Genomic DNA, 12,678 nt, shown 5'->3' with positions numbered 1-12,678 from the left:
TGTATTAAAAAGTAGCAGGCAATCCCTCACCCACGCGAGGCCCTGGAATTCTAGGTGAAAAAAAGGAAACCTAGGCTTCCTAGCATCTACTTCAACCTGATGTGAGAGGTAACAGTAATGATGATAATGACCCGGGTCATTGTGTTGTAAGTCTCTGCTCTGTGCTGAGCCCAGAAGATGCAGACTCAGATAAGTGACTTGTCCTAGGTCTCGCAGCTTGTAAGAGGTAGAGGGGGAACTTTGAAGTTGGTACTGCTCAAATCTATGACAATCCCAGACAGCATATTAAAAAGCAGAGACATCACTTTGCCAACAAAGTTCCATATAGTCAAAGCTATAGTTTTTTCTGTAGTCAGGTATGGATGTGACAGTTGGACCATAATGAAGGCTGAGGGCTAAAGAACTGCAGCTTTTGAATTCTGGTGTTGATGACTCTTGAGAGTCCCTTGGACTGCAAGGAGATCAAACCAGTCAATCCTAAAGGAAATCAACCCTGAATATTTATTGGAAGGACTAATGCTGAAAGTTGAAGTTTCAATCCTTTGGCCATCTGATGCAAAGAGCTAGCTCATTGGAAAAGACCTTGATGCTGGGAAAGATTGAGGGCAAGAAGAGAAGGGGGCGACAGAGGATAAGATTGTTGGGTAGCATCACTGATTCAATGGAAATGAATTTGAACAAACTCTGGGAGACTGCAAAGGACAGGGAAGCCTGGCGTGCTACAGTCCAAGGGGTCACAAAGAATCAGACATGACTTAGCAACTGAGCAACAACACTGCTCTAACCCTGAAGTCCAGGCTGTGGTTTAGAGCCAGTGACCAGAGTCTTTATTGGAAAGGTAGCAAGATGCATAGGCAGTCGTTTAAAAATGCTATCTGAAACCATGAACTCAGACAATTGCCATACTGGAAGGAACTGGAAAAATTCTCTTCCCTAAGAAAACCTGGGAGCACCTGCCTGAGGGGGGTGGGACATTATCCAAAGGACAAGCGCAAGTTGGGTGCAAGTGAGCACCTCGGGCGCCACCTCAGCTTTGTAGAGAAAGGGCTGGGTCTGGGCCATATGTTGCCAAGGGTCAGGTGCAGGGGTCCCCTAGTCAAGTGAGGAAACTGAGACAGAGGCAGGCAAAGTGGAAGCATCTGAGGTCTCTACTGTGACCAACATAGCATTGCTGGGATTGCACTTTCATCAGGCGAGTGAAATTTACACTCATTCGTTCATCCCTTCAGTAAACACGGATTCAATTCAGTTCAGTTGCTCTGCTGCTGCTGCTAAGTCGCTTCAGTCGTGTCCAACTCTTTGTGACCCTATGGACTGCAGCATGCCAGGTTTCCCTGTCCATAACCAACTCCCAGAGCTTGCTCAAACTCATGTCGATCGAGTCAGTGATGCCATCTAACCATCTCATCCTCTGTCATCCCCTTCTCCTCCTGCCTTCAATCTTTCCCACCATCAGGGTCTTTTCAAATGAGTCAGCTCTTCGCATCAGGTGGCCAAAATATTGGAGTTTCAGCTTCAGCCTCAGTCCTTCCAAAGAACACCCAGGACTGATTTCCTTTAGGATGAACTGATTGGATCTACTTGCAGTCCAAGGGACTCTCAAGAGTCTTCTCTAACACCACAGTTCCAAAGCATCAATTCTTCTGCGCTCAGCCAGGGATGGGGGAGCCTGGTGGGCTGCCGTCTATGGGGTTGCATAGAGTCAGACACGACTGAAGCGATTTAGCATCAGCAGCAGCAGCTTTCTTTATAGTCCAACTCTCACATCCATACATGACCACTGGAAAAACCATAGCCTTGACTAGACAGGACTTTGTTGACAAAGTAATGTCTCTGCTTTTTAATATGCTGTCTAGGTTGGTCATAACTTTCCTTCCAAGGAGTAAATGTCTTTTAATTTCATGGCTGCAATCACCATTTGCAGTGATTTTGGACCCCCCCCCCAAAATAATGTCTGACACTTTTTCCACTGTTTCCCCATCTATTTGCCACAACTGGATCTGTGTTTTCAAAGGGTCACTGTAGAAAGTGTCACATAGCAATGGGTCTTCAGGCCAGCTCCCTAAGTCTTCTCTCTGGGGTGAGCTCAACTTGTCTTTTGAACCTTGGAAAGGGAAGCTGGGGGCAGCTGTGGAGAGGGAGGAGAGGAAGTGGACTGGACCTCCCCCCTTGCCACATTCTCCAAGCCTTGCTTTGGGGAGACCTAGCTCATGGCCAAGGGAAGATTTATCTTTCCCTTGCCTCCCAGCTGCAAATGTAGGTCAAATCCAATGGCCAGCAGTGGGGCGGGGCCAACCCCAGTTCACCTGGGCTGGTTAGGCGTGGACAGCTGCACCCCTTTGCTCTCTCTGCCCCTCCACCCTCTGCCCTGGGAAATGAAGAGAACTGAACATTCTGAGAAAACCGTGGAATGGCCTTCACGACAGGAAGCTCTGAGTGACTGAGGGGCTGGGAGAGAGACAGGCTGGGGGAACGAGGGCAGGCACTGAGCAGGCAGAGGTCCGGAAGGAGGAGAGGGACTGCCCATGACTGGAAGCTGGGCTGGGGCGGGCAGGAGCTGACAGGAGGGCTCAGTGCCTGGGAGGAAACCCTGCAACCACTTTTATACATTTTTCTCCAATGTATGCCCATCTTCTTTCTAAGACAATTTGGGCAAAACATCACTTTTCACCCACCCCTGTACCAGCACCATTAGCAAACTACTGGGAAGGACCCTCCCTGGAGACAGAGTCTGTCAGTGGAGAATCATGCAAGTAGTTGGATGGAGAATTAGAACACTGTTCATCCGAGATCCCCTGCACGAGGGCATGGCAACCCACTCCAGTATTCTTGCCTGGAGAATCCCACGGACAGAGGCGCTTGGCAGGCTGCGGCAGTCCTTAGGGTCACACAGAGTCAGGCACAACTGAAGCAGACTTTGCCTGCCTGCTTGCCTGTCTCATCTGCAATAGCGCTGAGAATTTTGTGGGGTAAATATGTGTGGGGGCGAGAGATTTATTTTAAACGGTTTTGATGACACCTCTTTTTGGCCAGACGGGTGGGTGAGGTGTGTAGGTTACCAGCTAGAAGTGGCCTCGAATAGCGGAAAAGTAAGAACAGCAGGAAGTGGACTTAGAAGGCCTCTTCCAGTTGCTTCTGACCAGGAAGCAGGCAGGCAATCTCACCTGATACCCAAGCGTGGGACTCATTCTGAATCACCCTGGGCACGAGCTGGGAGGAAGACAAGAAGGCAGAGATCCGACCTCGGTGAGTAAATTTAAATGCTTTTATTAACAATCTTCTTACATTACAAGGATAATATGACAAAAGGAAAGTTTCTGCGTACATATTATGATAAACCAACATAGCTCTATTTGTATCCAGTGTTCTAGGTCCCGTCACACAGGTACTATAAAGCGTAGTCTGCAAAATAATAACATCGAGGGTTTTTTTTTTTTAAGAAAGAAAGTATTAACATATTAATATGTATGTGATAATAGACTCCTAGGTATTTCCCCCCACCCCCACTTTATTTTCCTCTGTGATTGAAATGAAACGGTTCAGCAGCGTGGGGGTGGAGAGGCGGAGAGAGACGGCGGGGCTGAAAAAGACGGAATCAGACTGCTGGCTCTTCCAGAGAGACAAAAGTGAAGAAACTGAGGATGCCCCGAGGGCAGCCTGGCCCTTGTCTTTTGGGGAGCAGTGTAGTGACCGGCCGTCCTCCTCTGGACGGAGGGCCCGACGCCCTTGACGCCCCGAGGACGCTCTCTCTCTGAGGTACAGTGCATTGTGGGATTGCTACCCGAAGATGCCCATCCTCTGGCCACGGGTCTGACCTCCCGCCGCGGGAGGAAGGCTCGGGCCGGGCCTGGTCTCTCTTGAGCCAGGCACTGGAGGGTGTTCGGAGACCCGGTTGGCAGCTAGCGGTGGCTCAAGGAGACCAGGGTGGACGTGGAGTGGAGAAGAGGTGGGCATTGGCAGAACAGACACCCCGCCCCGCCCCAGACTGCGGGCATGGGGGGGCTCTGCTGGAGACTGAGGTACGTTGGTAAATGGTATGGAAGTGTAGGACGGAGGTCAGAGGAGGCTCGGAGACGGGAGCCGAGCCAAAAGGCAGAGGCCGGCCTAGAGGGCAGAGGGTGTGGCTGCCCTCTGTCTCCCATCCTCTGCGGCCCGGTCGGGCCCTCCCCCTCTACCTCCACCGTGGGGTAAAACAACCGTGAGAGAAACCTGGAAGTGAAACGGATTTCTGATCCCGTCAGGGCTGCATAGGCCCTTCGTCATTCAGCCGGGGGCACCGGTGACCCTCGGGCCCCCAGACGTCCCGGCCATCCAGGAGCGGAGGGGGGCTGGGCCAAGCCGAGGGAGGCGCCCTCCCCCCTCCCCGGCGGAAGTGGATGAGCTTGGATGAGCTTGGGGCGTCTGGCTCAGCCTCTGCCTCGAGTCACAGAATCAGAACAGTGTACGTGAACTAGACCTGCCTGTTAACGGCAGCGCCGGTGGGCACAGGAGAGGGGTGGGGGGCGCTGTCCTGAGTGCAGCCAGCAGCAGCAGATGTGCAAAGTGGACTGGGCCAAAGCCCCGCTTCTGAACTGGAGTTGCCACTGAATTTATGAGTGTGCGGATATGTCTCTCTCACCATTTCCCATTAGCTGATACCCACCCCCTGCCCTGGCCGGAAAGCCTCTGGAGGGTGGGCAGCGCTGACTGGCGATGCTGCCCTGGCAGGTGATGAAAGAGTGGGTGAGGGAGGCCAGGACGGCTGTATTTCAGAGGCTTGGCCTCCAGGGCAGGGGTGTGGGGGGTGGGCAGCAAAAAGCATCTAAAGTGGGGAGGTGGGGGCGCGGCATCTCTCCCGGACCCGTCTTGGTCCAATCTGCACCTTTCCTATTGCCGCCAGTGCTGCTCCTTCCTGTGAGGGGGAGGGTATTGGGGGAAATTGTGCAGTGTCCCTCTCCCAGGGGGTCAGAGACCACGTCCTACTGCCGGGCAGCAGGGACCACCCAAGTGGAGGCTTGTTGGGGGGCAAAGGGGACACTTCTGGAGGGAGCCCAGGGGGTGAGGATCTCCTTTCGACCTCAGACTAAGTCTGCGTGTGGGAAAGGCGAGAAAAGTGCACAGACAGGGCCAGGGCCTGGCTACTCTCCTCTCCAATACTCCAGCAGGAGGCCCCGTTCCCAGCAAACCCCACCTGCGCAGCTGCCCCGGGCTCCCCCGCAAAAGCTCCACGTCCTCCCTCTTCTCACAACACAGCGACAGGCTTTCCCACTGCTCTCCCAGCTCTCTATAGACTCTATTTTTTATATCTATTTAAAACATAGAAATGTATAAATATATAGGATATTATTTATAGATATATAGACGTGATTTCATCTCTTACTCTGTGTGTATACGTACTGCATATGTCCATATATACAATATATATGCTGTAGCATTTGTATTATACACTGCACATACCCCTGCTTCCATGCACTCTCCTAGGGAGACTGGATTGCATAGGTATTTCCAGGGCGATACCACTTGAAGGGATGGGGTAGGGGTGGGGAGGGCCAGATGAAAGAGGAGGGCCGTACCATTTTTCCTCCCGAAAGGGCACTTTTTCTCCCTCTGGCTAACACACAAAGATCACCTCAAAGGTTTCTTAAAGTATCACAGCTCCAGACACTCAGCTAAAGCACCTTGTCCACAGAGAGCAGAGAGAGGCCTTCCTCCAAGTAGGAGAAGGGCCCTTGTGGATCTCTGGACATAATCTTCCCCCCTCCTCCAGACTGGAGGAGGAAGCCAGCCTAGAAGCCATGACCCAGCACCACCTCCCCCCCGGAGGCTGGCATCGGAAATGGGACTGTCCCAAACTCACTTGCCTTGTAAACATGCCTTTCTCATCTAAGGAGGCCTGGCCTCCCTGCTTTGGCTGTCCCAGGCTGGCCTGCTGCTTGAAAGGGCGAGGAGGGATGAGGGTCAGAGCCTTTTGTCCAAAGTGGGTGTAGAGACCAAGAAAGAACACGAATTCTACTTGGAAATCAGATCGGAAGCCACAACGAGCTCTAGATACAGAATTCCTGTTCCTACAGGCGAGAAAACAAAGGGCAAGGAATCGAGAAGTTCTGTTTCAACCCCCAAGCCACTTTCTGGACCCCACGAGGCTCCAGGTAAACAACCAAAATAGCCCCCATCCCACAGCCCAGGCTGGGCCAAGTCTGGTCCATTTCAGCCTCTCCGCGATCATTTTCAGCACTCGACACGCTGTTGCCTATTTTCTCCCTCTTGGCAACACTTCAAAACAAATGGAAAAAATTTAAACATCACCTTAAATAATTACAAGGTCCTTTCTCCAAGTCAAAGGGGCAACATAAGCAAGTCAAGGAGAGGAGGCTCAGCAAGACAACTCAACATGGAAACACTTGGCAGGGGCAAGGGTGGAGACCTCCAGCTGTCCTAGACTCAGGGCTCAGCAACGAATGCAACTAACCAGGGGTCCAGGAGATAGAGCCTCCGCTCCTCTTTCAGTGAGGCTGAGGAAATGAGGCTCTGCCCAGCACTAGATGTGCCCAGAGGCCATCCAAGAAGAAACAAACAAACAAACAAAAAGAGCTGGTGTTGTGGATGCCCAGACTGTCATACCCAACCAGACAGGTGAAACTTGGAAATTGGAAAGTGGCAAGAGTTGCAGACAGGGCTGGGCTACCTCACATTTCACAGACAGATACAAGATGGCAACGGGTCTTTTTGTTTTTTCCCTCCATTGAGAAAAAGCAGACCATTTTTAATCACAAGGGTTTCTGGCTCCCAAGCTCTGCGATGTATCTCCTTGGCACCATCGGCCACAAACCTGATCTCATTTCCCACCCGCTCCATGAATCAAAGAAAATCACTAATTGGTCAACCCACTGAAGACAAGCTTGACTCCAGAGACACGAATAATTTTTTCTAAGTCAATGGTTGTCTCTCCTAAGCCAGGGGTTGAATTTAAGGGCTCTGCCTTGTCCATCAGCATGGAAGGATTGCCTGGCCACAGCTTTTTATACTCATCGACGAGAGGTTAGATTGCCCAAGCATGTGGGCAGACCCCAAGAGTCCCCATACCCCAGGAGTCCTTCTTGGAGGCAGAGAGTGGAAATGCCTGGGGTGAAAACGACGGGTAATTGCACGCAGCATTCACAGGATAGAAACACTGGAACTTCTGAGGGTAAAGACTCCGTAACAACTGTAGTGGTGTGTCACCCAAATTGCTCCCTGTCCCCAGGCAAAGTGGCCTTCAGACTGCCATGAGCACCTGGAGCTTTCAAGATGCCTTCCCAAACTTCGGGAATCTCCAGAGAGCCCATCCTCTCAGAGGTCTGGAGCCTGGCTGGGCAGGCGACGGCTCGATGTCTAGTGCTGCTAGCAGCCATCCACGCTCCTGGCCCAGAGGCAGGTGGCTGGCTCCTGCTCCTCTGAAATAATAAGGTAGACACTGGCATTGGCCCAAATGATTCTTTCCCCTCTGGATAAAAATTCAAGCTACTTTCGGCCATGGCCTCCTGAGAGGAAACAGTTGTGGCCCTGCCACAGTACTCAGGCAGTCATCAGCGAGTCTTTCCTCCTGGTTTTCAAATGAGTGGTGGTCTAGGGGATGACTCCCTGTCTCCTGATGTAGTGGGTGGGGAGGCGCAGAGGTGGGCAGGGGGAGGCGTAAGGCATCTGTTGGCTAGAAGAAAGGATCCCGACTACTGTTTCTGATCCCTATGGAGGCCCACCTTGCCAGTCATCTCTGCCCCATCTTGACCCATCTTGGTCCGTGTGATGTCCAGAGGGAGCTCTCCCGCAGACCCGGTGGATTGGGTGCGTGGTGGAGAGGAAGTCGAGGAGGGAAAGGTGGACCCTTGTGCTTTGCACTTGACCACAGATACTGACCCTGATCGGACAAGGGGGATGGCGGGAGAAGACATCAGCTTAAAGTGACATGCATGAGGTTGGGAATTTCAAAGCTGGAGAAAGGGCTTTCCTTGCAAGTTCCTGCTGACTCTCTCCTTGTTCAGAGGAGGGTGGGAAAGCGTGTGAGGCTGGGGAGGGGGAGGGAGGGGTGAATGTCACCAGGCAGGGGTGCATTGATTTGTTGAAGAAGGCAGCATATGAGGCCTGGCAGTGGGACAGTCGGAGAAAACCAGTTGGTTTTGTTTTGTTTTGTTTTAACATGCTACATCACTGTTGAAAACAAAAAAGTTTCAAAAATAATATATAATATATATAATATATTTATATAATGAAAAGCTATTGACTAGCAGCAATGATTCTAAAGTTATCATAGCACCAAGACCATGGGGGTGGGGGGAGGGGGTCTGTGGGGGGTGAAGGTCTGGCAGGACAAGGAAGAGGGGGTGACATGTTCAGTGTCGCTGACAGTTCCACTCCGGCTCTCATCGGTGGCATGAGGCCTCAGAGACAAGATAAACCAAGAAGGGAGGAAGCCACCACAGTTTTCTAATGTCTGAGCCGAGCAGGTTGGGGACACCGAGGCCTTGCCTGTGGCCAGATCATCCCATCCTTGGCCCACCCTCTGCCAAAAGAGAGGGGTGGCTCATATAGACAGACGATAGACAATGCAGGTCTTCCTCCCTTCCCCCAAATAGAACCTGCATCCACAATGTAGGACCTCTGCAGATCAGATATGCATACATCAGATGTGGAAACACGGACAGAAGTTTTTAACAGCTCACGCACATTTGTTTAAAAAAAAACTCCCTTGCGAGGTATACTGGTAATTAAATGAACAAAAGAGCATTGATCAAGACTCCTCTAGATGAAACCACTACTTGCCTCAGGGAGTAGGCAAGTGGCTATTTCTAAAGCTTATATCTCAGCTGTGTGTGTGTGTGTGTGTGTGTGTGTGTGTGTGTAGGCTGATGCCTTGAGAGTCTGTCTGACTTCTTGTTTATGCCTTTCTTTGAGGACATCTCTACCCTGTTCAAAAAAGGAAGCGTTCGCAGGCATAGACGCATTCCCCACTTTTCCACTACCTTCCTGCCAGGCTGCAGGGCTTGTCATCAGCCTTATTGCAAAAGAAGGACCCAATCTCTAGAGACTCTCATCAGAGTTATGCATAACCCAGGGCACAACTTGCATTGACATCTCCTGCCACTGAACTCTAGCAGGCATTTCTCGATTATTAAAGGAAAAAATAATATACCCCCAAACACATTATATGATTATAAAGACAGAGTATAAATAATTCATGTAAATTGAATACGTACTTTTCATTTTCCGTGTTTTTAGCCAAAGATCGCTGCCCTACTGGGGTCTGGACTTCTTGGCTCTGGATTTCCCCCACATTCCCTGGATCTGAATGGAATTCTGTTATGGTCTCCCACACCAGGTAAAAAACAGGAATGCAAAGGGCTCATGTCCTCCCTTCTCCCCAGGATCTCAAGCTCCGTTGTGAGGCAGTTTTGCCTTCAGTATAACAGGTAAAATGTTTAGGATCCAGGGGACTGGAAGGAGGGAATCAACAGCCCAGGGGCGGGAGAGGTGACACAGATGGAGACTGGCGGGTGTCACAGTCTGACCCACACTTCTGATTCAGAGACAGTGAAGGAACGCTCATCCGGGAATGAATGAACACCTCTCCAGCCGGGTGGGAGGGGGAAAAAACGTCGAACACCCTGATCCGGATACACAGCTCACCCTATCCAAAAATCAGAGGTCTGATTCTGCCGGACCAGCGTGTCAACCAAGAGGCCAAGAGATCCCGCTCATAAAACCAAACAAGAAAAAAAAAAAAAAGAAGGCAAGAACATACACCCAAACCCAAACCCCTCCCTCAACCCCCAAACGAGAACATAAACAGAATGGGCTACCTAAAGGGGATGACAGACCCGTCACTTTAGCTTATGCGAGTTGGTTGACAGTCAGGTGGGAGCCCGCGTAGCCCCAGCACATGCTTCTGTGAGTGAAAATGAGTTCCCACGGGGTGTGTCACAGCTGCCAAATTTTGTAGACAAGAGTCAGTTTCCAACATTATTCCAATCTGAAAACTCCCAGTAGCTTCTGGTGGACGTGTCACCTTGGTTTTTAAAATTTCTTTTTCAGTGTGGGTTTTTATAGATATATATAATATAATATATATTTATATAATATATCAAAGCTTATGAGTATAGATTAAAAAAATATTCAACAGCTTAGTGAACTCTGCAATGCCAGCTTCCTAAATATCCGGATAAAACTCTGACCCATGGTCCACAGTCTGCAGCACTGGCTTCTGCTCCAGGGCAGACATCCTGCTGAGGACCTCGGCCGACAGTGCGTAGCTGTTGCCAGACTTCTCCTCGAACCAGCTGTCCAGGGCTCGCTTGGCATCGAAGTTGGCGATGGGAGGGCCGTTGACAGCAATGGTCAACAGGTCGCTGAGCTGCTCCAGAGTCAGGCGGGAGCGGTGGTTTTTGCGAACTCGCTGCAGGGCGTTTCGGCCTTTCTCGCAGCAAGCCGTGGAGGTGGGGAGGACTTTGAGAACCTGGATGATCTTGTTCAAGAGCGGAAACCGCTGCTTGTACTTGCAAATGTGGCCGATCAGGTCTTTGAAGCCGTTTTTGGTATAGTAATCAGCCTTGAGTTCCCGCCACTCCATCAGCAGACTCCCCCGGGGGTCCAGCCCTTCCCGGCAGACATCCCGGGAGAAGGTGGGGATGGCCTCCAGGTGATCAAAGATCTGAACCATGTCCTCCTTGCCATAGCTCAGGAGCTCGTCGCTGTTCCGGGGCCAGGCGGCCAGGTCAAACACCTGGCAGGCCTTCACGAAGATCCGGCTGCGGGAGTCGAACCTCTGAGCTAGGATCACTTGGGTCTTCTGGCAGATCTTCTCCCGGATGGACTGGAACTTGGCTTCAGCCACCCTGAGGTTCTTCATGGCAATCCCGTTGAAGCTCTCCCGGAAGTTCTCCTCGAACTCCTGCAGGTATTCCCCGGGGGAGTCGGCCAGCCGGCTGATCTCCTGGATGGCCTCCTCGATCTTGTCGTCCACCTGGGACACCAGGAGGTATTCGCCCTGGAAGACGTAGGCCAGGCGTGAGAGCACAGCGATCACGTCCAGGAGGAAGTAGATGAGCTTGATGGACTGGTAGTCCATGAGGAACTGCAGCAGGGCCAGGGCGATGGCCGAGGCGTCCGCCCGCTGGGTCTGGCTGCTGACGTCCTTGAGGTGGGCGACCACCTCCAGGTAGTCCTTGATGAGGGCGTTGAGGACGTTCTGCTCGCCGATGATCCACCGCACGGCCCGGATGTCCCCCAGGAACTCGGTCTCCTCGCAGAGCGTGGACGCCGTGGACCGCAGTTCGCACATGAGGCGTGGCGAATAGCGGTAGAAGCTAAGCAGCTGCTTCAGGTTGTTCTCCAGCTCCTCCAGGCAGGGGAGCTCCTTCCCGCTGATGGCATCCAAGATCTCCAGGTGGGGCCGGTGCACCATGAAGGGCAGGCACAGTAGCCAGGGCAGCGTCTTGCGGATCGTCATGAACATGCTGGCCCGCAGGCTGGCTGTGACGTTGGCCCCATCTATGCCCAAGCCCACAGTGGGCTTGTCGTCCTGCAAGCGGATGCCCAAGGCGGAAAAGGCCCGGTCCAGCGCCTGCAGATAGCTCTCTGTGCTGGAGAAGCCCAGCTCCTGCAGGGACAGGAACTCCGTGGCCGGGGGCCCGTCGCTGCTGGTGTACTGGACGTAGACCGCCACCGTGTCGGCCAGCAGGTCGTCGCTCTGCCCGTCCAAGATGATGCTGAGGCACGGCGACTGGCGGATGCGCTCCACCAGGTCTTCGCGCAGCGCCCGGGCGATGTGATGGATGAGGATCTGGCAGTCTCCCTCGTTCATGTACTGGTCCACCACCTTGAGCTCGCATTTCCGCAGCAGCTCGGCCAGCGGCCGGAAGTCCAGGTAGGGCCGGCCCTCCAGGGCCAGGTGGTAGGCTGTGTTGAAGAGCAGGGTCATGTTGCGACACATCTCCTCCGTCTTCTCGGGGTGCATGCGGAGCTTGTAGAGCTGCAGGCACTTCTTGTGCAGGTTGCTCTGGCTGTGCAGCTTGATGGTGTGGATCTTGAACTGCTTGGAGCCGATGATGAAGGCGGAGGTGCGTGAGGACTGCACCGTGTACTGGCGGCAGACGTGGCACCACATCTCGTTGAGGGTCGGGGAGTACCGCAGGAACCAGAACTTCTTCAGCCACTCCTGCTTGAAGCGCCGGATCCGGCGCCCCGTGGCCGAGGACATCTTGGAGGGCTCGTCAGTGGCCGTCATGATATCGTTGGAGACGGACTCGTCTGCCGAATCGACCTCCTGGTCGTCGTCCTCCATGATGGCCGGGCCGGAGACCATGCTTTCTGAGGCTGGAAGACAAATGGGAAAGGAACCCGTTATATCTGCTGGGAAGAAAAAAAAAAAATACAACAAACAAACATAGATGTTTCCAAAATGAAGGACATAAGGGCCAGAAGGCAGGTGTCATATTCTGTGAAACAGACTGAATTCCAGCCTGGAATTCACTTGTAAGCATCCTTGTCATCCACGCATGTCTGATCCTCTTTGTGGATTAGCCCCGGTGGCCACCACCACGCTCCAGCGCTCCAGGCTGTCTGCCCTCACCCTCCGTGAGCATGAGCCCAAGGAACTTAAATGTCCTGTATCCACCGAAGAGGACAACTAGGAAAGCCAAGTCCGTGGGGGAACAGAGCACGTCCCAG

The 12,678-nt window shown here is 52.5% G+C and overlaps 1 protein-coding gene across 4 annotated transcripts in view; it reads right to left on the bottom strand.

The window, feature by feature from the left end:
• Positions 1-3,251: 3,251 nt before the first annotated feature.
• PRDM11 (PR/SET domain 11) overlaps positions 3,252-12,678 on the bottom strand; it is a 94,365-nt gene continuing 84,938 nt past the window's right edge. For all 4 annotated transcript variants that reach the window (XM_043910096.1, XM_043910086.1, XM_043910078.1 and 1 more), the window contains one exon: positions 3,252-12,324. In XM_043910096.1, the coding sequence (XP_043766031.1) occupies positions 10,160-12,324 (2,165 nt within the window). In that variant the 3' untranslated portion in view covers positions 3,252-10,159. The remainder of the gene's footprint in view (positions 12,325-12,678) is intronic.

This window comes from Cervus elaphus, chromosome 1 (assembly GCF_910594005.1).
Source record: "Cervus elaphus chromosome 1, mCerEla1.1, whole genome shotgun sequence".
Lineage (NCBI taxonomy): Eukaryota > Metazoa > Chordata > Mammalia > Artiodactyla > Cervidae > Cervus > Cervus elaphus.
Note: the sequence above shows the minus strand (reverse complement) of the source record. Positions and strands in the feature narration are given on the sequence as shown.